Source organism: Nomascus leucogenys, chromosome 17, assembly GCF_006542625.1.
Source record: "Nomascus leucogenys isolate Asia chromosome 17, Asia_NLE_v1, whole genome shotgun sequence".
Lineage (NCBI taxonomy): Eukaryota > Metazoa > Chordata > Mammalia > Primates > Hylobatidae > Nomascus > Nomascus leucogenys.
Genome location: NC_044397.1, coordinates 37,867,162 through 37,892,575, shown reverse-complemented (window position 1 = coordinate 37,892,575; position 25,414 = coordinate 37,867,162). Strand labels below are relative to the sequence as shown.

Genomic DNA, 25,414 nt, shown 5'->3' with positions numbered 1-25,414 from the left:
CCTCCCAAAGTGCCGGGATTACAAGCATAAGCCACCACACCCAGCCAATACTTCTTAATAAATGTTTGCAGAATAAATAAATCAAGTATTTTTTTGAAATGGAGTTCCATCTTTTGAACTATTTTTTAAATGATTGGATTTAAATAATCATTCGATTTTTTTAAATTCATAAATTAGAAGAAAAAATTTCCTCATGGAGTTGTAAGAAATGAAAAAAAGAATCTCAGGGGTTATGCTCTGATTTGAATGTGTCTCCCCAAATTCATGTGTTGGAAACTTGGTCCCCAGTGCAACAGTGTGGGGACATGGGGCATTCTGGAAGATGTTTGGGTCATGTAGGCTTCACCCTCACAAATGGATTACAGTTGCTATAGAGAGGCTTGCAGGAGTGGGTTTGCTCTCATTTTGCCCTTCTGCCTTCTGCCATATGAGGAAGCAGCAAGAAGGCCCATGCAAGATGCCAGCATCTTGATCTTGGACTTCCCAGCCCCTAGAACTATGAGAAATACATTTCTGGTTTGTATAAATTACCTAGTCTGTGCCTGTCTGTTGTGGCAGCACAAATGAACTAAGACTATGTGGAAGTACTTTATTAATTTTAAAATTTAAAATTGTGTATATATGCAAGAGATTATTGCAAGTTAAAGAAACCAAGGCCTTCAAGGTTGAAATGACTAAGCTCAAACCTAGACCAACACATGAAATTTTGAGACTTAAAGGTCCAGTGTTGAGGGGCCCCAAGAGTTCTTTCCAGGAGTCTCCCTTGGGACACCAACCACATGGATCTCAAGTGTAGTACATCTGCATGCTGTCCTTTGTTGGGCAAATCCTCCCATGAGACCACAGTGTGAAATTAGCTGGATGTGGTGGCACATGCCTGTAGTCCCCGCTTCTTGGGAGGCTGAGGCACGAGAATTTCTTTGAACCCAGGAGGCCCAGGTTGCAGTGAGCCGATATCATGACACTGCACTCCAGCCTGGGCAACAGAGCAAAATTCTGTCTCAAAAAAAAAAAAAAAAAAAAAAAAAAACAAGAAAAGAAAGACTCCAGTTGCTGTGTCTCTCACCTGTAATCCCAGCACTTTGAGAGGCCGAGGCAGGCAGATCACTTGAGGCCAGGAGTTTGAGACCAGCCTGACCAACATGGTGAACCCTGTCTCTCTTAAAAATACAAAAATCAGCTGGGCATGGTGGTGAGACACCAAGTAGTCTCAACTACTTGGGAGGCTGAGGCATAAGAATTGCTTGAACCCGGGAGACAGAGGTTGCAGTAAGCCGAGATCATACCACTGCACTCCAATCTGGTAGACAGAGTGAGACTCCATCTCAAAAAAGAAATTATTTTTAGATTCAGTGGGTACATGCGCAGGTTCGTTACAAGGGTATATGCACGATGCTGAAGCTTGGGCTTCTATTGATACCATCACCCAAATAGTGAACATTGTACCCAATAGGAAGTTTTTCAACCTTTGCCTCCCTCTCTTTCCCTCCCCACTTTTGTATAATATTGCCTCCAATATCTATTATTCCCATCTTTTTTTTTTTTGAGACAGAGTTTCGTTGTTGTCACCCAGGCTGGAGTGCAGTGGTGCGATCTCAGCTCACTGCAACCTCCGCCTCCCAGGTTCAAGCAATTCTCCTGCCTCAGCCTCCCAAGTAGCTGGAATTACAGGCACCTGCCACATGCCCAGCTATTTCTTTTGTATTTTTAGTAGAGACACGTTTCACCATGTAGAGACACGTTTAGTAGAGACACGTTTCACCAGGCTGGTCTCGAACTCCTGACCTCAGGTGATCCACCTGCCCCGGCCTCCCAAAGTGCTGGGATTACAGGCGTGAGCCACCGCGCCCAGCCCTCTTCCCATATTTATAAAAAAATTTTTTGGCCAGGCACAATGGCTCATGCCTGTAATCCCAGCACTCTGGGAGGCCAAGGAGGGCAGATAATGAGGTCAAGAGATCGAGACCATCCTGGCCAACATGGCGAAACCCCGTCTCTACTAAAAATACAAAAATTAGCTGGGCGTGGTGGCACATGACTGTAATCCCAGCTACTCAGGAGAATCGCTGAGATCGCGCCACTGCACTCCAGCCTGGCGACAGAGCAAGATTCTGTCAAAAAAAAAAAAAAATTTAAACTGTGTTTTTGTTGTTGTTGTTGTTTTGAGATTGGGTATCACTCTGTCACCCAGGCTGGAGTGCAGTGGTACAATCACAACTCACTGCAACCTCCACTTCCTGGGCTCAAGCCATCTCCCACCTCAGCCTCCCGAGCAGCTGGAACCACGGGTGTGCACCACCACACCCAGCTATTTTTTTGTATTTTTGATAGAGATGGCATTTCGCCATGTTGCCCACGTTGCTCTTGAACTCATGAGCTCAAGTCATCCTCCCGCCTTGGCCTCCCAAAGTGCTGGGATGACAGGTGTGAGCCATTGCACCTGGGCTATTGTTCACATCTTTATGTCCCTGTGTGTCCAATGCTTAGTTTCCACTTGTAAGTGACAATATGCTATATTTGGTTTTTTGTTCCTGTGTTGATTCGCTTAGGATAATGTCCTCCAGCTGCATCCATGTTACTGCAAAGGACAGGACTTCATTCTTTTTATGGCTGCATAGTATTCCTTGGTGTATATGTACCCCACTTTCTTTATCCAGTCCACTGTTGATGGTTGGGACACTATGAATATCTTCTTCTTCTTCTTCTTTTTCTTGAGATGGAGTTTCACTCTTGTCATCCAGGCTGGTGTGCAATGGTGCAATCTCGGCTCACTGCAACCTCTGCCTCCTGGGTTCAAGCAATTCTCTTGCCTCAGCCTCCCAAGTAGCTGGCATTACAGGCATGTGCCACCATGCCTGGCTAATTTTTTTGTATTTAGTAAAGACGAGGTTTCACCATACTGGTCAGGCTGGTCTCGAACTCCTGACCTCAGATGATCTGCCTGCCTCAGCCTCCCAAAGTGCTGGGATTACAGGCGTGAGCCACCATGAATGTCTTCAATTCCTCCCTCCTCATTTCATGAAACTGAAGCCCAAGGAGATAGTGTCTCCCGTCAAACTCTCAGGTGTGTTATCTTGTAGGGGATCTTAATTGCTTTGTGTGTATTTCATTGCTCTCCAGTGAAATGTACCCTCTGAAGATTGAGCTCGGTCTTCCTTTACTTTTGTCTCTTCCCTGCCCGCCTCCCAAAGAGATTGCACATGACTCTAGATTTCAAGTAGATACTTGATAAAGACTTACAGAACAGACTTTTCTGTAAATCTGCCAGTTGCCCACAGTGCAGGGGTAGGAAACTTTAAAAGATGGTAGGAGACTGTTGCCATCTGCTGGTAAATTTGTAGAACTACAACTAGAAGTCCCTCTTCTTTATGGAGCTCTCAACCAGGAATTTGATTGTCTTGCAAGCTTGGATGTCTGGATCTCTTCCCCTAGGTATTCTGCTGTGATTCAGAGTTGAGCCTGGGCAAAGGGTGTCTGGCAGTATTTGTGTTTGGTGGCATATTACACAGATGTTTCCCAAGTCTTTCATTTGTGCAAGAAAGAATTAATCCCCAAGGCCTGGGTGGTGTGGCTCACATCTGTAATCCCAGCACTTTGGGAGTCTGAGATGGGAGGCTCACTTGAGGCTAGAAGTTTGGGACCAGCCTGGGCAACATAAGAGCTTGTCTCTATAAATTTTTTTTTTTTTTTTTTTTTTTGAGACGCAGTCTCACTCTATCGCCTGGCCTGGAGAGCAGCTGTGTGATCTCAACTCACTGCAACCTCCACCTCCCAGATTCAAGCAATTCTCCTGCCTCAGCCTCCCGAGTAACTGGGATTACAGGCAGGTGCCACCACATCCGGCTAATTTTTGCATTTTTAGTAGAAACGGGGTTTCATCATGTTGGCCAGGCTGGTCTTGAACTCCTGGGCTCAAGTGATCTGCCAGCTTCCGCCTCCCAAAGTGCTGGGATTATAGGGATGAGCCACTGGGCCCAGCCCCCAAAATTTTTTTTGTAGTAATACTAATACTTTAAAAAACAAAACAAAACAAAAAACAGGGTCTTGCTCTGTCACCCAGGCTGGAGTGCAGTGGCGCAATCTCTGCTGATTGCACCCTCCAACTTCCCAGGCTTAGATGATCCTCCCACCTCAGCCTCCCAAAATGCTGGGATTAAAGGTGTGATCCACTGCACCAGGCTTCATAATAATAATTTATTATTACTATTATTATTTTGAGACAGGGTCTCGTTCTGTCACCCAGGCTGGAGTGCAGTGGCACGATCTCAGCTCACTGAAACCTCCCACTTCCTGGTTCAAGCAATTCTTTTGCCTCAGCCTCCCGAGTAGCTGGGATTACAGGGATGTGCCACCATGCCCAGCTAATTTTTGTATTTTTAGTAGGGTTTCACCATACTGGCCAGGCTGGTCTCAAACTCCTGACCTCGTGATCCGCCCACCTAGGCCTCCCAAAGTGCTGGGATTACAGGCATGAGCCACCACACCCGGCCAATAATAATTTTTTTAACTAAAAAAATGAATTAATCCCCAAACGCAAGGAGGCTGCAGTCTGGTAGCAGAGCTAAGAACATCAATAACCATATTACAATTGTATAAAAGCACTGTACACGGGAAACAAAAGGTGCCAGAGTCCAGAGTCCAGAGAGAGCCACTGCTGTTTGGGGACATGACAAAAATCACCGAGGTCTTCTGAAAAACGTGACCTTGACATTCTTTTTTTTTTTTTTTTTTTTGAGATGGAGCCTCTCTCTGTCACCCAGGCTAGGGTGCAGTGGTGCGATCTTGGCTCCCTGCAACCTCCGCCTCCCAGGTTCAAACAATTTTCCTGTCTCGGCCTCCCAAGTAGCTGGGACTACAGGCGCCCGCTACCATACCCAGCTAATTTTTGTATTTTTAGTAGAGGCAGGACTTCACCCCATCAGGCTGGTCTCGAACTCCTGACCTCAGGTGATCCCCCCTGCCTCGGCCTCCCAAAGTGCTGGGATTATAGGCATGAGCCACCATGCCTGGCCGTAAACTTGGCATTCTTATCAAAAGGAAGAGGCAGTTCGCCCTTTTATGTCTAGTTTGGCAAGCAGAATTTTATTTTATCTTATTTTATTTTATTTATTATTATCATTTTTTTTGAGATGGAGTTTCATTCTTGTTGCCCAGTCTGGAGTGCAATGGCATGATCTCGGCTCACTGCAACCACCACCTCCCGGCTTCAAGTGATTCTCATGCGTCAGCCTCCCAAGTAGCTGGGATTATAGGCGCCTGCCACCACGCCTGGCTAATTTTTTGTATTTTTAGTAGAGATAGGGTTTCACCATGTTGGCCAGGCCAGTCTCGAACTCCTGACTTTAAGTGATCCACCCTCCTTGGCCTCCCAAAGTGTTGAGATTACAGGTGTGATCTACCACTCCTGGCCCCTTACAATTAATTATATTCTACAGCCTGCAGAATCTGGAACTCTGGTGGTCCACTCTGCCCTTGCACACAGCAGGCAAGAGGTCCTGGAGAATTAACACTCACCCCTGCCCCACCACATCAGCCATCAGCCAATGACTCCCTGGAGTTGGTATATAAATACCCTTGCTCCCTTGCCTCGTGGGTGGGGCTAACTCTAAGACATGGGTTGTACATCATTGCCCAGAGCTCCTCAACACCATTAAGCACTGTAGCCCACATTGGTACCTTGCTTGATAATACACACTTATTGGAGGCTTTCCCTTTTCTGTCTCATGTCCCCACTCCCTACTGGTATCTCCTGAGATCACCTTCAAAACATTACATGCAAATTATTATCTTAAGGTTTATTTCTGGGGAAACAACATCTAAAACATCATCCAAGACCTGAGATAAAAAAATTAAGAAGATTGGACTTTGAGCAGTAAGTGCTTCCTAAATGCCAAGTACTAATAGCCCATAGCTCTCATGAATGATTTTGTGTTTTTACAATGTAAATGTAAATAAGAATCGCTTGAACCTGGGAGGCAGAGGTTGCAGTGAGCTGAGATGGTGCCACTGCACTCCAGCCTGGGCAACAGAACAAGACTACATCTAAAAAAAAAAAAAAAAAACAGGTCCGGTGGCTCATGCCTGTAATCTCAGCACTTTGGTTTGGGAGGCCAAGGCGGGCGGATCACCTGAGGTCAGGAGTTTGAGACCAGCATGGCCGACGCGGTGAAACCCCGTCTCTATTAAAAATACAAAAATTAGCTTGGTGTGGTGGCGGGCGCCTGTAATCCCAGCTACTTAGGAAGCTAAGGAAGGGGAATAGCTTGAGCCCAGGAGGCAGAGGTTGCAGTGAGCTGAGATTGAGCCACTGCACTCCAGCCTGGGCAACAGAGCAACACTCTGTCTCAAAAAAAACAAACAAAAACAAAAACAAAACCAAAACAAAACAAAAAAACCAATGGGCAAAGAAGCCTCAAATACATACAAATGACCACCAAGTACATTAAAAAAAAAAAATGCTCAACATCGCTAATCATTAGGGAAATGCAAATCAAAACCACAGTGAGATATATCACTTCACACCATTAGAATGGCTATTTATCAAAAAGACAAGTGAAGCCTGGGCAACATGGCAAAACCTCATCTCCACCAAAAAAAAAAAAAAAAAAAAACCAAAAATACAGAAACTAGCCAGACGTGGTGACACACACCTGTGGTCCCACCTACTCAGGAAGCTGAGGTGGGAGGATCACTTGAGCCCAGCAGGTCAAGGCTGCAGTGAGCCATGATCGTGCCACTGCCCTCCAGCCTAGAGCAAGACCTTGTCTCAATTAGAACAAAGCAATTAAAAAGGACAAATGATAAGTGTTGATGAGATGTGGAGACAAGGGAACCCTCGACTCTGTTGGTGGGAATGTAAATTGGTTCAGTCATTATGGAAAACAGCAGGGAGTTTCTTCAGAAAGTTCAAATAGGCAATAGGAGTGCCAGTACATCCCAGCAACCTCACTTTTGGGTACCTATCCAAGGTAATTGAAATAAACATGTCGCCGGGCGTGGTGGCTCATGCCTGTAATCCCAGCACTTTGGGAGGCCGAGGTAGGCAGATCACCTGAGGCCAGGAGTTCAAGACCAGCCTGGGCAATATGGTGAAACCCTGTCTCTACTAAAAATACAAAAATTATCCAGGCGTGGTGGCGCACACCTGTAGTCCCAGCTACTCGGGAGGTTGAGGCAGGAGAACAGCTTGAACCCGGGAGGCAGAGGTCCTGGGAGGCGGAGGTTGCAGTGAGCTGAGATTGCGCCACTGCACTCCAGCCTGGCCGACAGAGCGAGACTCGTGTCTCAAAAAAAAGAAAAAAGAAAAAAAAATCAACATGTCAGTGAGGTATCTGTACTTCCATGTGTATTGAAGCATTATTCACAATAGCCCGTATATGGAAACAACCTAAGTGTCCATCAATGGATGAATGGATAAAGAGGATGTGATCCACACAGACAATGAAATATTATTCAGCCTTGCAGGGTGCGGTGGCTCACGCCTGTAATCCCAGCACTTTGGGAGGCCGAGATGGGCGGATCATGAGGTCAGGAGATCGTGACAATCCTGGCTAACACGGTGAAATGCCATCTCTGCTAAAAATACAAAAAATTAGCCGGGCGTGGTGGCGGGCACCTGTAGTCCCAGCTACTTGGGAGGCTGAGGCAGGAGAATGGCATGAACCCGGGAGGCAGAGCTTGCAGTGAGCTGAGATCGCTCCACTGCACTCCAGCCTGGGCGACAGAGCGAGACTCCGTCTCAAAAAAGAAAAAAAGAAAGAAATATTATTCAGCCTTAAAAAAGAAGGAAATCCTGCCGTTTGCAACAACATGGATAAACCTGGAGGACATTATGCAAAGTGAAATAAGCCAGGCACAGAAAGACAAATACTGCATGATCTCACTTACTACCTACGTAGCATCTAAAAACTCAAATTCATAATACTGAGGAGTAGGATGGTGGTTGCCAGAAGCTAAAGATGGTGGTGGAGGGGAGGTGTGATTGTCAAGGGGTAAATGGAGGGAGATCTCCATGACACTGGAATAGATCGGGATCTCAGTTGCTATGATGTAAATCTATACACGTGATAAAATGACAATATGACAGAACTGTGCACACGCTTTATACCAATGTCAATTTCCTGGGTTTGATATTGCATTATAATTATGTAAGCTGCAGCCACTGGGATAAACTAAATAAAAGATAGATTTGGGGCCTGGGCACGGTGGCTCACACTTGTAATCCCAGCGCTTTGGGAGGCCGAGGTGGGCAGATGGTTTGAGCCCAAGAATTTGAGACCAGCCTGGGCAACATGGTGAAACCCTGTCTCTGCCAAAAATACAAAAGTTAGCCAGGTGTGGTGGACCATGCCTGTAGTCCTATCTACTTGGGAGGCTGAGGTGGGAGGGTCACCTGAACTCAGGGAGGTAGAGGCTATAGGGAGCTGTAAGTATGCCACTGCACTCCAGTCTGGGTGACAGAGCGAGACTCTGTCTCAATAACAAAAAGAGGGGGGGGGCAGCTGACGGACGGAGGCGGGCGGGGATCAGAGGGGAAGAGAGAAGGAAAGTAAAAAAAAAAAAAAAATAGCGGGGTGGGGGGCGTGAGCATCGGAGGGAGGGGAGAGGGGAACCGGGGGGAGTGCAGGGCGAGATGCGCCACTGCCTCCACTGGGACAGAGCGAGATCATCTCAAAAAAAAAAAAAAAAAAAAAAAAAAAAAAAACAAAAAAGATACACCTGACCTCCCCATACTATTTTTGCAACTTCTTGTAAATCTATAACAATTATAGATATTAATAATTAATAACTATAAACAATAATTATAGATTCACAAAAAGTTGCAAGAAATTGCAAAAATAATTATTATTTGATTTGATTTTTTAATTATTTATTTATTTATTTATTTTGAGACAGAGTCTCACTCTGTCGCCCAGGCTGGAGTGCAGTGGCGCGATCTCCGCTCACTGCAAGCTCCCCCTCCCAGGTTCACACCATTCTCCTGCCTCAGCCTCCCTAGTAGCTGGGACTACAGGCACCCGCCACCTCGCCCTGCTAATTTTTTGTATTTTTAGTAGAGATGGGGTTTCACTGTGTTAGCCAGGATGGTCTCAATCTCCTGACCTCATGATCCACCTGCCTCGGCCTCCCAAAGTGCTGGGATTACAGGCGTGAGCCACTGTGCCCAGACTTTTTATTTTTTATTAAAAAAATATTTTTGAGACAGGGGCTCACTCTGTCACCCAGGCTGGAGTGCAGTGGTGTGATCTTGACCCACTGCAACCTCTAACTCCTGGCCTCAAGTAATCCTTCTGCTTCAGCCTCCTGAGTAGCTGGGACCACAGGTGTGTGCCACCCCACCTGGCTAATTTTTTGTGTTTTTGTAGAGACAGGGTTTCACTGTGGCCCAAGTTGGCCTTTATTATTATTATTATTTGAGACAGGGTCTTGCTCTATTGCTCAGACTGGAGTGCAGTGGTGTGATCATGGCTCACTGCATCCTCGACCTCCCAGGCTCAAGTAATCCTCCCACCTCAGCCTCCTGAGTAGCTGAGACGACAGACACATGCCACCACGTCTGAGTAATTTTTAAATTTTTTTGTAGTGATGGTCTCACTATGTTGCCCAGGCTGATCTCAAACTCCTTGGCTCAAGTGATCCTCCTGCCTCAGCCTCCCAAAGTGCTAGGATTACAGCCGTGAACCACTGCATCTGGCTGATTATTTTTGTAAAAAGCTTATTTAAGCTATATAGACATACACACCCTCAGTTTGGTAGGTAGATAATATTCACATTTACTAATTAGTGTCTTGCTTCCTTAAGAGAAAACGCTGCCAAACACGGAGCTACTACATTTACACGGCACTGACAGGCTGTGAGGTGTTGCACAGAACTTACTTTTCCAAATGAACTAAACTTTTTCTCTAAATAATGTTAAAACATTCAGCGAACATTTTACCAAAATGTATTAAAATTACCCTTGCTTTTTTTTTGCACAAACAAACAAAAACCCACGGCAGAATTCAGTATCAGGGTCTGCTCAGGGGTTGGGGACCTCCCAGGCAACCAGCCATCCATATTGAATCAATTTTCTTTCCTTAAAGAAAACTCGGGTTTTGTGGACAAAAAATGTTATGAACAAATCAACTCTATGAACAACCTTTATTAAAATAACTCTGGGAGGAAACACCCTCTCCTCCCCAGCGGGCCCATGGAAGCTTCAGAAAAGATTCCGCAGGCTCCCCTGAGGGCCGCAGAGCCAAGAGCAGGGTCCAGGCGTCCTCGGATGAAAATTTCAGCGGAGTCACAATTGTTTCGGAGTTTTCAATAAAGAAATGTATCTTTGTGCCCATTTTTTCTTTGGATGGGTACAGACTTTCTTGCCTCTTTTGGTAGTGAATCTGTGAAAAAGAGACACGGATAAGTTAGTATTGAGACTCTGCCTCCTGGGATGGGATAGAAAGGGAAGGAGGGGCAGCTCTCTCACTAATCTTCTGGCTTTACCACAAACTTGTTGCTTTCTGTCCCCATCCCCTCTTCTCCTGGGCCTTGCCTCCCTCCTCTTTGCTATCTTGATTTCCACTGGAAACTATGCCTCCAGACCCACCTCTCCCAGGTACCATTTACCATTTTCCACCAGTTCTAGCCTGCAGCATGTAACCTGCATCAGGACACTTAATTTTTTTTTTTTTTGAGACGAACTCTCGCTCTGTTGCCCAGGGTGGAGTGCAATGGCATGATCTCAGCTCATTGCAACCTCCATTTCCCAGGTTCAAGCGATGCTCCTGCCTCAGACTCCCAAGTAGCTGAGATTATAGATACACAACAGCACACCCAGCTAATTTTTGTGTTTTTAGTACAGATGGGGTTTTGCCATGTTGGCCAGGGTGGTCTCAAATTGCTGACCTCAGGTGATCGGCCCGCGTCGGCCTCCCAAAGTGCTGAGATAACAGGCGTGAGCCACCATGCCTAGGCTTTATTTTATTTTATTTTTTATTTTTTTGAGACAGAGTTTCGTTCTTGTTGCCCAGGCTGGAGTGCAATGGCGCGATCTTGGCTCACCGCAACCTCTGCCTCCCAGGTTCAAGTGATTCTCCCGCCTCAGCCTCCCAAGTAGCTGAGATTAACAGGCATGTGCCACCACGCCCAACTAATTTTGTATTTTTAGTAGAGACAGGATCTCTCCATGTTGGTCAGGCTGGTCTCGAACTCCCAACCTCAGGAGATCTGCCCGCCTCAGCCTCCCGAAGTGCTGGGATTACAGGCGTGAGCCACCACGCCCGGCCTATTTTATTTTTTTTTGAAACAGTTTCTCTCTTGTCACCCAGGCTGGAGTGCAGTGGCGCGATCTCCACTCATTGCAAACTCCGCCTCCTGGGTTCAAGTGATTCTCCTGCCTCAGCCTCCAGAGTAACTGGGCTTATAGGCCTGCGCCACCTCACCCAGCTGATTCTTTCATTGTAATAGAACAGCTTTGTTGGGATATAGTTCACACAGCACATACAGTTGACTCTTGAACAACACGGATTTGAACTCTGTGGGTCCACTCACAGGCAGCCTTTTTCCAACCAAAGGAGGATAGAAAATACAAAACTCAGTGATGCAAAACCTGCATAAATGCAGGGGAAATTGTATGCTGGAATCCTGGCACCAATCCCCAGTGGTTACTGGGGGATAACTGTAATTCACTCTTTTTTTTTCCTTTGTTAGGGATGAAGTCTGTCTGTGTTACCCAGGCTGGAGTGCAGAGGTGTGATCATACCTCACTGCAGCCTTGAACTCCTGGGCTCAAGCGATCGTCTAAACCTCCCTACCATGTACACCTCCACCAATTTAAAAGCTATAATTATAATTCAATGGTTTTTAGTATAGTCATAGATTATGCAACCATCAACACAATCAATTTTAGGATATTTTCATCACCCCAGAAAGGAACCCTGCACTCAACATGTCATTTAATTGTTAGCCACATTTTCAAGGTTATTTATCATAGCTGATGATTCCTGAGCTCCTTACTTCACTGTGAGTTTATTAAAAGTGGGGGTTGGCTGGGCCCAGTGGCTCACACCTGTAATCCCAGCATTTTGGGAGGCTGAGGCGGGCAAATCACATGAGCTCAGAAGTTCCAGCCTGGCCAACATGGTGAAATTCCGTCCCTACTAATAACAAAAAAATTAGCTGAGCATGGTGGCATGTGCCTGTAATTCCAGCTACTTGGGAGGCTGAGGCAGGAGAATTGCTTGAACCCGGGAGGCGGAGGTTGCAGTGAGCCAAGATCGTGCCATTGCACTCCAGCCTGGGCAACAAGAAAGAAACTCCATCTCAAAAAGAGAAAAAAAAGAGTCAGGTTCTACTTGAAGCTCAGAGTCACACTTGTTAGTGTGCAGAGGTGGGGTTTCCAGGTTCCCATCCCAAGGCTCGTCCTGGGGGTCTGCCCAGCACCCATCCTGTTCCATGTCTGACAGGGCCCCTGAAAGCACGTCCGAGAAATACTCACATCACAGCCCGCTGGGAGCAGCTGTTACTAGTGAATTCATAGCTGCGCACCCAGGTCCAGGGAAGGGGCTTGTGGCTGTATTGGAAGCAGCAGGTCTTGGATATGTCACTCCCACCTAAAAATCAGGGAGAACAAGGGATTTGGAGATACTCCTTTCCATCCACTCCCAGGCGGTCCAGGAAGGAACCCCAGGAGGGGAATGGGCCAGCTACGTACGTGTGGCAGTTCCAAGGTGGAGACTCAGGAGGGAGGCCAGGAGCACAGCAGAGGCCAAGGAGAGGCCCGTCATGATGATGCAAATCAGGCCCTTCACAGGTTTCTCCCAAACTCCTCCTGCCTGATCCTCTTTTATGAGACTGAGACGGCCCTGAAAACAATTCCAGAGAATTTTGTGGTTGGGAACAGAAGCAGCACTTTTGACCCAACAAAGGAAAAGCAATCTAATACTCATAAGGATGTAATTAGACAGTGAAGAAAGATAATCTGGGGCTGGGCTTGGTGGCTCACGCCTGTAATCACAGCACTTTGGGAGACCGAGGTGGGCGGATCCCTTGAGGTCAGGAGTTCAAGATCAGCCTGGCCAACATGGAGAAATCCTGTCTCTACTAAAAACACAAAAATTGGCCGGGCATGGTGGCAGGCAACTGTAATCCCAGCTACTCCGGAGGCTGAGGCAGGAGAATCACTTGAACCTGGGAGTTGGAGGTTGCAATGAGCTGAGATGGCACCACTGCACTCCAGCCTGGGCAACAGAGTGAGACTCTGCCAAAAACAAACAAACAACAACAAAAAAACCCAACCAAACAAACAACAAAAAAAACAAGTGACAGATGGTAGAGATCCCTTTAATTCCATCAACAGGGACAAAAAAGGAAGGGAATTTGGGAGAAGAGCAGGGGCAGGCAGGCCCCAGGGGGTCTGGTTCCCAGTGCCGTTGGCTGAGTCAACACTTCCTTGTTTAAAAATAAAAAGAAGAGGAAATTAAGTAATATTCCAGTGAACTGAACTAAGTTACTTTATAGCACAATTGGTTGTTGAAGATAGGTTTCTGGCTCTTGGGCAAAGTTTTGTTTTCTTTCTAAGCATTGCTTATCTCTGTGTGGAGCTCTGGATGGTCTCGAGATGTGAGCATAGAGTAGACCAACCTCGACAATGGATATTTAAAAACATGGTCCAGGCAGGTGCCAGCCCATCTTCTTGGGGCCACACCTGTAGGGCCAGGGCTGGCTGGGGGCATTTGAGAGATCTCTTCTAACAGATCCCAAACCTGACAGATCATCACGATCACCCGAGGCTTAAAACCAAAACAAAACAAACAAACAACAAAAAAAAATTTTTATATATATATATAGTGAGAGAGAGAGGCTGGCCAGCATGGTGAAACCCCATCCCTACTAGAAATAAAAAAATTAGCCGGGCATGGTGGCGGGCACCTGTAATCCCAGCTACTAGGAAGGCTGAGGCAGGAGAATCGCTTGAACGCAGGAGGCAGAGGTTGCAGTAAGCCGAGATCCCGCCATTGCATTCCAGCCTGGGCAACAGACCAAGACTCTGTCTCAAAAAAGAAAAAAAACAGAGATGAGGTCTCTCTGTGTGGCCCAGGTTGGTCTTAAACTCCTGGCTCAAGTGACTGTCTCACCTTGGCCTTCCAAAATGTTGGGATTACAGTGAGCCACCACATCTGGCCATACCTGGTTAATTAATTTTTTTTTTTTTTTTTTTTGTGGGGCCAGTCACAGTGGCTCACGCCTGTAATCCCAGCGCTTTGGGAGGCAGAGGCAGGGGGATTGTCTGAGGTCAGGAGGTTGAGATCAGCCTGGCCAACATGGTGAAACCACGTCTCTACTAAAAATACAAAAATTAGCCAGCCTAATTTTGTGGTGGCTCATGCTTGTAATCCGAGCAACTTGGGAGGCTGAGGCAGGAGAGTCACTTGAACCTGAGAGGCAGAGGTTGCAGTGAGCCAAGATCATGCCACTGCACTCCAGCCTAAGAAAAAAGAGTGAAACTCTGTCTCAAAAAAAAAAATTTGTAGAGCCCAAAGGTTGCCAGGCTGGTCTCAAATTCCTGGCCTCAAGGCGATCTGCTCACTCCAGCCTCCCAAAGCACTGGGATTATAGGGGCGAGCCACCACACCTGGCTTCAGCCAAATTTTTAAAAGAACTTAATGAACGTTTGTGATAGTCAGAGCTATTGTAGGTGGGAAGAGGATAGATGGTGAGTTGCCTGTCACTCAAACCAGGCAGAACAGTCTGGATGATCATGAGAGGGTTGTTTGTTTTTGTTTTTGTTTTTATTCAGATGGAGTTTTGCCCTGTTGTGTACGCTGGAGTGCTATGGCGCAATCTCAGCTCACTGCAACCTCTGCCTCCCAGGTTCAAGCAATTCTTGTTACTCAGCCTCCCAAGTAGCTGGGATTGCAGGCGTGCGCCACCACGCCCAGCTAATTTTGTATTTTTAGTAGAGATGGGGTTTCACCATGTTGGTCAGTCTGGTCTCGAACCCCTGACCTCAAGTGATCCACCCGCCTCAGCCTCCCAAAGTGCTGGGATTACAGGCATAAGCCACCATGCCCAGCCGTCTGTTTTTTTGAGACAGAGTCTTGCTCTGTCGTCCAGGCTAGAGTACAGTGGCATGATCTTAGCTCACTGCAGCCTCCACCTCCTGGGTTTGAATGATTCTTCTGCCTCAGCCTCTGAGTAGCTAGGATTACAGGCATGCACCACCATGCCTGGCTAATTTTTGTATTTTTAGTAGAGACAGGGTTTCACCACGTTGCCCAGGCTGGTCTTGAATTGCTGACCTCAACTGCTCTGCCTGCCTCGGCCTCCCAAAGTGCTGAAATTGCGGGTGTGAGCCACCCCACCCAGCCTATTTTTTTTTAATTAAATAAAAATTAACTGAGTATGGTGGCACGTGCACCTGTAGGCCTAGCTACTCAGGAGGCTGAGGCAGGAGGATCACTTGAGCCCAGGAGTTCAAGGCTGCAGTGAACTATGATCATGCCACTGCACTCCCGCCTGGGTGACCGAGCAAGACTCTGTCTCTTTAAAAAAAAAAAAAAAAGTATTGGTCGGGCGCGGTGGCTCACCCCTGTAATGCCAGCACTTTGGTAGGCTGATAGGGGTGGATACCTTGAGGTCAGGAGTTCAAGATGAGTCTGGCTAACATGGTGAAACTCCATCTCTACCAAAAATTAGCTGAGCATGGTGTCGCATGTCTGTAATCCCAGCTACTTGGGAGGTTGAGGCAGGAGTATTGCTTGAACCAGGAGGCAGAGGTTGCAGTGAGCCGAGATCACGCCACTGCACTCCAGCCTGGGCGACAGAGCGAGACTCCATTTCAGAAGGAAAAAAAAAATTCTTTTTTGACTGAAATCTATATTCCCATTTCTTCTACCTATTGACCCTGTTCTTTACAAAAATGCTTAACTTGTCTTTTATTTTGGAAGATAAAGGAAATTGAGGCTTAGGCAGATTCGAAGACTGTTGTTTTTATTTTAGTTCCTCTAGCAGGCCCTGAGACAAGGATTCTGGTGCAAGTCATTTATTTGGGAGGTGATTCCATGGGAGCCCCAGGAGAGGAGGGGGAAACTGAGGCAAGGAAGCAGAGGCAGCAACGCAAGGGGAGTTATTAAGCAGGGCATGGCGTGAGCAGCCAAGGAGTTCTGGGAGCCTGTGCAGGGCAGACCTCAGAGCTGGCTTAGTGGGGGGGTCAGGTACCCCCCAGTTCTCTGCTGTTACTGGTTGAGGGCTGCACCCCACACTCCTGGCTTGTGTTATGAGCTAACCGAGGGTTCTCTGTGACCAGGAACAAGGCCCTCAGGAAGAGTCTCCAGGAAGTGGCCTTTGGTTTACAAAAGTGACTGCTGAAGGGATACGGGGAGTTGCCTGACAGTATCTGCTGAAGCCATGATCATGTTTGCCCCGATGTTCTCTTCTTTAGACTGAACTTTCCTTGTTTTAATTTTTTTTTTCTTTGAGGCTGAGTCTCATTCTGTCACCCAGGCTGGAGTGCAGTGGCTGAAGGCATCCTCCCACCTCCCAAAGTGCTAGGAGCGGTGAGCCACCACCCTCCATGGCCTTCTTATAAAGACATATTGGATTTAGAGCCCATTCTAATCCAGTGTGTCCTCCTCTTCACTAATTACTTCTGCAAAGGCCCTATTTTCAAATTAGTTCACACTCGTTTTTTTTTTGTTTTTTGAGACAGAGTCTCACTCTGTTGCCCAGGCTGGAGTGCGGTGGCACAATCTCGGTTCACTGCAATCTCTGCCTCCCAGGTTCACACGATTCTCCTGTCTCAGCCTCCCAAATAGATGGGATTACAGGTGCACACCACCATGCCCGACTAATTTTTGTATTATTGGGGGAGATGGGGTTTCACCATGTTGGCCAGGCTGGTCTTGAACTCCTGAGCTCGGGTGATTCACCTGCCTTGGTCTCCCAAAGTGCTGGGATTATAGGTGTGAGCCACCACACCAGCCAAAAAAATTTTTTAATTAGCTGGGGCTGGGCATGGTGGCTCACTCCTGTAATCCTAGCACTTTGGGAGGCTAAGGCAGGAGGATCGCCTGAGGCCAGGAGGTGGAGGCTGCGGTGAGCTATGATCGCATCACTGAACTCCAAAAAAAAAGGAAGAAAGAAAGAAGGAAGGAAGGAAGGAAGCAAGGAAGGAAGCAAGGAAGGAGGAAGGAAGGAAGGAAAGAAAGAAAGAAAGAAAGAAAGAAAGAAAGAAAGAAAGAAAAAGAAAGAAAGAAAGGAAGAAAGAAAGAAGGAAAAAAAAGAAAGAAAGATAATGGCTGAGGTGTGAACACTTTACAAGAAGGAAACCCACATGGTGAATATAAAAAGCAACTTGGTTTTATTAGTCATCACAGAAATACACACTTAAACCGCAATGTGCCACTATTCACACACTCACCAGAATGGCTACAATGGAAAAAGACAGAAAACATCAAACGTTAGTGAGGATGTGGTGCATGGCAAGTCATACTGCTGGGGGGAATGGAAAACTACTGGTAGTATTTATTAAAGCCAAACATATGCACATTCTATAATCCAGCAATTCCACTCCTAGGCATGTACCCACCAGAAACGTGTTCATGGCCGGGCATGGTGGCTCACACCTGTAATCCCAGCACTTTGGGAGGCTGAGGTGGGTGGATCACCTGAGGTCAGGAGTTTGAGACCAGCCTGGCCAACATGGTGAAACCCGGTCTCTACTAAAAATACAAAAAATTAGCCGGCTGTGGTGGTGGGTGCCTGTAATCTCACCTACTCAGGAGGCTGAGACAGGAGAATCGCTTGAACCTGGGAGGTGGATATTGCAGTGAGCCGAGATTGCACCACTGCACTCCAGCCTGGGCAACAAGAGTGAAACTCCATCTTAAAAAACAGAAACAAAAACGTGTTCCTATGTCCACCAAAAGACACACACTAGAATATTCATAGCAGCATTATTTATAATAGCTCCAAACTGGAAAGGACCCTCATGTCTGTCAATAGTAGAATGGAAAATAAATTGCCATTTAATAACATAATACAATACTATTCTGCAGTGAGAATGAACTACAATTACACGCAACTCACAACCTAATGCTGAGGGGAAAAAGTCAGATATAAGCCAGGTGTAGTGGCTCACACTGCTAATCCCAGCAATTTAGGAGGCCGAGACAGGAGGATCGCTTGAGCCCAGTAGTTGGAGACAACCCTGGGCAATATAGCAAGACTCCATCTCTACAAAAAGTAAGAAAAATTATCTGAGCTTGGTGGTACATGCCTGTGGTCCCAGCTACTTGGGAGGCTGAGGTGGGAGGGTTGCTGGAGTCCAGGAGTTCAAAGCTCAGGCCTACCCAACAGAGTGAGATCCTGGCTCAGAAAAAAGAAGAAGAAGCTAGATAAGAAAGAATAATGTTGTAGGATTCCACCTGTGTAAAGTACCAAACCAAACAAGCAAAACTAATCTTTTTTTTTTTTTTTTTTTTTTTTGAGATGGAGTCTTGCTCTGTTGCCCAGGCTGGAGTGCAGTGGCGCGATCTCGGCTCATTGCAGCCTCTGCATGTTGCCACCATGTTTGCCCAGGCTGGTCTCGAACTCCTGGCCTCAGGTGATTCACCCGCCTTGGCCTCCCAAAGTGCTGGGATTACAGGCATGAGGCACCGTCCCCGGCTGACATATGTATTTCAATTACCTTGGATAGGTACCCAGATGTGAGGTTGCTGGGATGTACTGGCAATCCTATTGCCTATTTGAACTTTCTGAAGAAACTCCCTGCTGTTTTCCATAATGACTGAACCAATTTACATTCCCACCAACAGAGTAAGGGTTCCCTTGTCTCCACATCTCATCAACACTTATCATTTGTCCTTTTTAAATGTTTTGTTCTAATTCAGACATGGTCTCGCTCTGTCACCCAGGCTGGAGGGCAGTGGCACGATCATAGCTCACTGCAGGCTTGACCTCCTGGGCTCAAGTGATCCTCCCACCTCAGCTTCCTGAGTAGCTGGGACTACAGGTGTGTGTCACCACGTCGGGCTAGTTTCTGTATTTTTTTTTTTTTTTTTTTTTTGGTGGAGATGAGGTTTTGCCATGTTGCCCAGGCTTCACTTGTCTTTTTGATAAATAGCCATTCTAATGGTGTGAAGTGATATATCTCACTGTGGTTTTGATTTGCATTTCTCTAATGATTAGTGATGTTGAGCTTTTTTTTTTTTTAATGTACCTGATGGTCATTTGTATGTATTTGAGAAATGTCTATTAAGGCTTCTTTGTGCTTTTTTTTTTTTTTTTTGAGACAGAGTCTTGCTCTGTTGCCCAGGCTGGAATGCAGTGGCTCAATCTCAGCTCACTGCAACCTCTGCTTCCCAGGCTCAAGCTATTCCCCTGCCTCAGCCTCCTGAGCCACCATGCCCAGCCCACAAAACTAATCTTTAAAGGATGGGAGTCATGCGGGGCGCGGTGGCTCATGGCTGTAATCCCAGCACTTTGGGAGGCCAAGGGGGGGGCGGATCACTAGGTCAGGAGTTCGAGACCAGCCTGACCAACATGGTGAAACCCCATTGTCAGGCCTCTGAGCCCAAGCTAAGCCATCATATCCCCAGTGACCTGCATGTATACATCCAGATGGCCTGAAGTAACTGAAGAATCACAAAAGAAGTGAAAATGGCCTGTTCCCGCCTTAACTGATGACATTACCTTGTGAAATTCCTTCTCCTGGCTCATCCTGGCTCAAAAGCTCCCCCACTGAGCACCTTGTGTCCCCCGCCCCTGCCCGCCAGAGAACAACCCCTTTTGACTGTAATTTTCCACTACCTACCCAAATCCTATAAAACAGCCCCACCCCTATCTCCCTTCGCTGACTCTCTTTTCCGACTCAGCCTGCCTGCACCCAGGTGATTAAAAAGCTTTATTGCTCACATAAAGCCTGTTTGGTGGTCTCTTCACACAGATGCGAGCGAAACCCATCTCTACTAAAAATACTAAAATTAGCCAGGTGTGCTGGTGTGCGTCTGTAATCCCAGCTACTCAGGAGAATAGCTTGAACCCGGGAGGCAGAGATTGCAGTGAGCCAAGATCGCACCACTGCACTCTAGTCTGGGCAACAGAGCAAGACTCCGTCCAAAAAAAAAAAAAAAAGAAGAAGAAAAAAAAAGATGGGAGTCAGAAGAGTGGTCACCCTTTGGGGCAACTGACTTAAAGGGATTTCAAGGGGGAGTTCTGGGGGCTGGTATGCTCTGTTCATTCATCTGGGTGCTGGTTCACCTTTTAACCCTTGTGGAAATTCTTTGAGCTGTACTCTTAGAGTTTGCATACCTTTCTTTTTTCTTTTTCTTGTTTTTTAAGATAGGATCTGACTCTGTCACCCACGCTGGAGTGCAGTGATACTCAGCTCACTGCAGCCTCAACTTTCCAAGGCTCAAGGGATTCTCCCTCCTTAGCCACTTGAGTAGCCAGGACTACAGGTGCGCACCACCATGCCCAGTTCATTTTTTTTTTTTTGTAGAGATGGGGGTCTCTGTGTTGCCCAGACTGGTCTCGAACTCCTGGCCTCAAGTGATCCTCCTGCCTCAGCCTCCCAAAGTGCTGGGATTACAGGTGCCAGCCACCGTGCTGGCCTGTGTACTTTTCTATATGTATATTATATTTCAATAAATTAGTAAAGAGGAATGAAATGATATGGCGAATAAACAAAACAAATCATTCTGCAGTTAAGGAAGTGTTATATGGGAGCAATGGCCTCCCTACGTTCTCTCCCTCCTTCCTTGAGATGAGAATATTTCTCTCTCTCTCTCTTTGCCGCTCTTCTGGGAACATCCATCTCTCTTTTTCTTTTCTTTTTTTGGCCAGAATGTTTCTCATTTCAAGGGAAAGTGCTGGCTGGCCACAACATGTCAGCCCCCAGCTGGTTTCCATACTTCTGCCTTTCCCTGCCTTTGGCAATGGAGTCTATCCTCTGAAAATTCTCTCCTACAACGAGAAACCCCCACACTGTGCCCCTCTCCCCACCACCAAATAAGGCCCATTACTTCCTTCCAAACCCCAATCTGGCAGGTTCCCAGAAACAAAGTCCCTGACCCTTACCCGGGGTCTTTGGCTCAGCCTCAATTCCAGATTCCTGGCTCATCCTCCAGAGCTTGCTGGTGCCGCTCCAGTCCCTGGGATCTGCGGTACCCCTGGGACCCCAAGTCAAGACCTCCTCTTGGCTTACGTAAGGACATTTGCAAACAGCCATTCCCAAATAACTCACATTTCTGAGGTTCTGGGTGGACAACGAATTCTTGGGGTATGTTATTCAACCCAGTACAAATGTATTGCAGAAATAATCTCCTATCCTACAGATTGGCTTTCTACTTCTTACGGTTCTCCCTTCCTGCCTCCCTCCTTTCTTTCCTTCCTTCCTTCCCTCCCTCCATCCCTCCCTACCTCTCTTTCTTTCTTTCCCTTCTTTTATTCCTTCTTCCCCAGCTCTCTCCCTCCTTTTCTCTTTTCTTTCTTTCTTTTTTCTTTCCTTCTGTCTGTCTTTCTTTCTTTCTTTTTCTTTCTTTCTTCCTTCCTTCCTTCCTTCCTTCCTTCCCTCCCTCCCTCCTTCCTTCCTTCCTTCCATCCTCCCTTCCTCCCTCCCTCCCTCTATATCTCTTTCTCTCTCTTTCTTTTCTTTTTCTTTTCTTTGCAGTGGTGCAATCATAGCTCCCTGCAACCTCAAGATCCTGGGCTCAAGCAATCCTCCCACCTCAGCCTTCTGAGTAGCTGGAACTACAGGCATGCACCACCATGTTCTGCTAACTTAAAAAAATTGTAGAGATGGGGTCTTGCTGTGTTGCCCAGGCTGGTCTTGAATTCCTGGCCTCAATCTCCTGGCCTTAAGCGATCCTCCCACCTCAGCCTCTCAAAGTGCTAGGATTACAGGCAGGAGCCACTGTACCTGGCCTCTTATGGATGTCTTCTAATGGATTTTAATATAGTTTTATTTATCAACTTTCCTCCTGTATGGGTAAGTGATTATACCCTGTATATAAAAAATTTGAGGCTGGACATGGTGGCTCACACCAGTAATCCCAGCACTGTGGGAGGCCGAGGCAGGCAGATCACTTGAGGTCAGGAGTTTGAGAACAACCTGGCCAACATGGTAAAATCTCGTCTCTACTAAAAATACAAAAATTAGCCAGGTGTGGTGGCGAGTGCCTGTAGTCTCAGCTACTCAGGAGGCTGAGGCAGGAGAATAGCTTGAGTTTGGAAGGCGGAGGTTGCAGTGAGCCAAGATCATGCCACTGCACTCTGGCCTGGGCAATAGAGACTCCATCTCAAAAAAAAAAAAAATTTGAGTCCCTTCACCCAAGGGGCATGTCTGTCTATAAATGGCTTCTGCTGAAACTCCTCTTTTTTTTTTTTTTTTGTTTGTTTTGTTTTGTTTTTAGACAGAGTCTTGCTCTTGTCACCCAGGCTGGAGTGTAATGGCACAATCTCAGCTCACTGCAACTTCTGCCTCCTGAGTTCAAGCAATTCTCCTGCCTCAGCCTCCCGAGTAGCTGGGACTACAGGCACCCACCACCACATCTGGCTAATTTTTGTATTTTTAGTAGAGATGAGGTTTCATCATGTTGGCCAGGCTGGTCTCAAACTCCTGACCTCGTGATCCGCCTGCCTCGGTCTCAAACTCCTGACCTCATGATCTGTCCGCCTCAGCTCCCAAAGTGCTGGGATTACAGGTGTGAGCCACCGCGCCTGACCGAAACTCCTTCTTGGTACTTGTGTCTGAGGCCCCCTCAGTCAGGACCTTGAGTATGCCCTTGACGTCAGCCCATAGCTGGTGGCCCTGGCTCCCGCTCTCTTCCCTCCAGGCCCTTCCCTGTGGCTGAAGCCCCTTCCCCGTACCCTCCAGGTTGCTGCCCGGGCTCCAGGTTCCTCTGTGTGGATCTCCCAGAAGCCCCCATTTGCTGTGGTTCCCAGGGTCTAGGCTGCCATCTGGGCTTCCTACTTCTCGGCCTCTCAAAGTGCTGGGATTATAGGCATGAGCCACCAAGCCTGGCTGTCAGTTTTAATGAGGTCATAAGGATGGGACTCTGATCCAATATGACAGGTGTCCTTATAAGAAAAGAAGCCAGGCCTGGGTGACTCATGCCTGTAATCCCAGCACTCCCAGGCGGGAGGATTGCTTCAGCCCAGAAGTTCAACAAGTAAGTAAGGTTTTTTTCACCCCTTTTTTATTTTGAGACAGGGTCTCACTCTGTCACCCAGGCTGGAGTGCAGAGGTGTGATCACAGCTCACGGCAGCCTCCACCTCCCCAAGCTCAAGTGATTCTCCCACCTCACCCTCCCAAGTAGCTGGGACCACAGGCATGCACCACCACACCTGGCTACTTTGTTTTTATTTTTATTTATTTATTTAGAGACAGAGTCTCGCCGTGTTACCCAGGCGTGTTACCCACGATTTCAGCTCACTGCAGCCTCCGCCTCCTTCTGGCTCAAGCAATCCTCTTACCTCAGTCTCCTGAGTAGCTGGGACTACAGGCATGCCCCACCACAGCCGGCTACTTTCTGTATTTTTAGCAGAGATGGGGTTTCACCACATTGGCCAGGCTGGTCTTGAACTCCTGACCTCAGGTGATCCACCCACTTTGGCCTCCCAAAGTGCTGGGATTACAGGCGTGAGCCACCGTGCCTAGCTGTAAGTTTTAATGAGGTCATAAGGATGGGACTCTGATCCAATATGACAGGTGTCCTTATAAGAAAAGAAGCCACCAGGCATGGGTGACTCATGCCTGTAATCCCAGCACTCCCAGGTGGGAGGATTGCTTCAGCCCAGAAGTTCAAGACCAGCCTGGTCAACATAGTGAGATCCCATCTCTACAAAAAATAAAAATTAGCCAGACATGGTGGCACGCACCTGTAGTCCCAGCTACTCAAGAGGCTGAAGCGGGAGGCTCCCTTGAGCCCAGGAGTTTGAAATCAGTCTGGGCAATGTAGTGAGACCCTATCTCTACATAAAATACAAAAATTAGCCGGGTGTGGTGGCACATGCCTGTAGTGCCAGCTACTTGGGAGGCCGAGGCAGGAGGATTGCTGGAGCCCAGGAGTTCAAGGCTGCAGTGAGCTGTGGTCACACCACTGCACTCCAGCCTGAGCAACAGAGCAAGACCCCTGTCTCAAATAAATAAATAAATAAATAAATAAATGCAACAGGGAGACAGTAAAGAGGTTTTTTTCTGGGTTTGTTTTTTTTTTTTTTTTTAGATGGAGTCTTGCCCTATCACCCAGGCTAGAGTACAATGGTGCGATCTTGGATCACTGCAACCTCTGCCTTCCAGGTTTAAGCCATTCTCCTGCCTCAGTCTCCCAAGTAGCTGGGACTATAGGCGCCCACCATTACACCTGGCTAATTTTTGTATTTTTGGTAGAGACAGGGTTTCACCATGTTGGCCAGGCTGGTCTGGAACTCCTGACCTCAAGTGATCCGCCTGCCTTGCCCTCCCAAAGTGCTGGAATTACAGGAGTGAGCCACCAGGCCTGGCCAATAGTAAGGAGTTTTCAGCAGGGGAGTCACACGATGAGAGGACTCATTGATAGAGATGAGTCTGGCTGCTGTAAGGACACAATACTAGAGAGGAACAGAGGTACGTAGAGGCCCAGCGTGAAGCCTCCTTTTGTCTCCATAACCCTTCAGCACAGGATTCTGGAATGTATTTATGTAGCAAATGTTTGCTGCGTTCTTTTTTTTTTCTTTTTTTTGAGATGGAGTCTCGCTCTGTCGCCCAGGTTGGAGTGCAGGTCGGCTCACTGCAACCTCCACCTCCTGGGTTCAAGCAATTCTCCTGCCTCAGCCTCCCGAGTAGCTGGGACTACAGGTGCCCGCCACCACAGCCAGCTAATTTTTGTATTTTTAGTAGAGATGTGGTTTCACCATGTTGACCAGACTGGCCTCAAACTGCTGACCTCAAGTGATCTGCCCACCTCAGCCTCCCACAGTGCTGGGATTACAAGCATAAGTCACCGCATCCAGCCAAATGTTTGCTAAATTCTTATAGTATAGAATTTGAGCATAAGTGGAGAAAGAACAAAGAGAGAAAGAGAGAGAGAGAGGGAGGGAGGGAGGGAGGGGAAGGGGAAGGGAGGAAGGAAGGGGAAGGAAGAAAGAAAGCAGAAAGGAAAGAAGGGAGGGACGGAGAGAGAGAGAGAAAGAAAGAAAGAGAGAGAGAGAAAGAGAAAGAAAGAAAGAAAGAAAGAAAGAAAGAAAGAAAGAAAGAAGAAAGAAAGAAAGAAAGAAGAGAAAAGAAAGAAAGAAAGGAGAGAAAAGAAAGAAAGAGAGAGAAAGAAAAAGAAAGAAAGAAAGAAAAGAAAGCGGGCCAGGTGAGGTGGGTAACACCTGTAATCTCAGCATTTTGGAGGGCCTAGGTGGGCAGATCACTTGAGGCCAGGAGTTCGAGACCAGCCTGAGTAATAT

General features: G+C 47.1%; 1 protein-coding gene across 2 annotated transcripts; it reads right to left on the bottom strand.

Annotated features, from left to right (window-relative positions):
- Positions 1 to 10,112: 10,112 nt before the first annotated feature.
- CCL26 (C-C motif chemokine ligand 26) lies at positions 10,113 to 22,978 on the bottom strand. Of its 2 annotated transcripts, none has more exons than XM_030797538.1 (4): positions 22,849 to 22,978; positions 12,692 to 12,842; positions 12,476 to 12,590; positions 10,113 to 10,379 (listed from the first exon to the last, which is right to left on the bottom strand). In XM_030797538.1, the coding sequence occupies exons 2-4, from the start codon at positions 12,762 to 12,764 to the stop codon at positions 10,283 to 10,285; spliced, it is 285 nt and encodes a 94-aa protein (XP_030653398.1). In that variant the 5' UTR covers positions 12,765 to 12,842; positions 22,849 to 22,978; the 3' UTR covers positions 10,113 to 10,282. The 2 variants fall into 2 exon arrangements, with proteins under 2 accessions (XP_030653398.1, XP_003276711.1); XM_003276663.3 differs by lacking the exon at positions 22,849 to 22,978 and adding an exon at positions 21,058 to 21,237 and having other exon boundaries at positions 10,122 to 10,379.
- Positions 22,979 to 25,414: the final 2,436 nt, after the last annotated feature.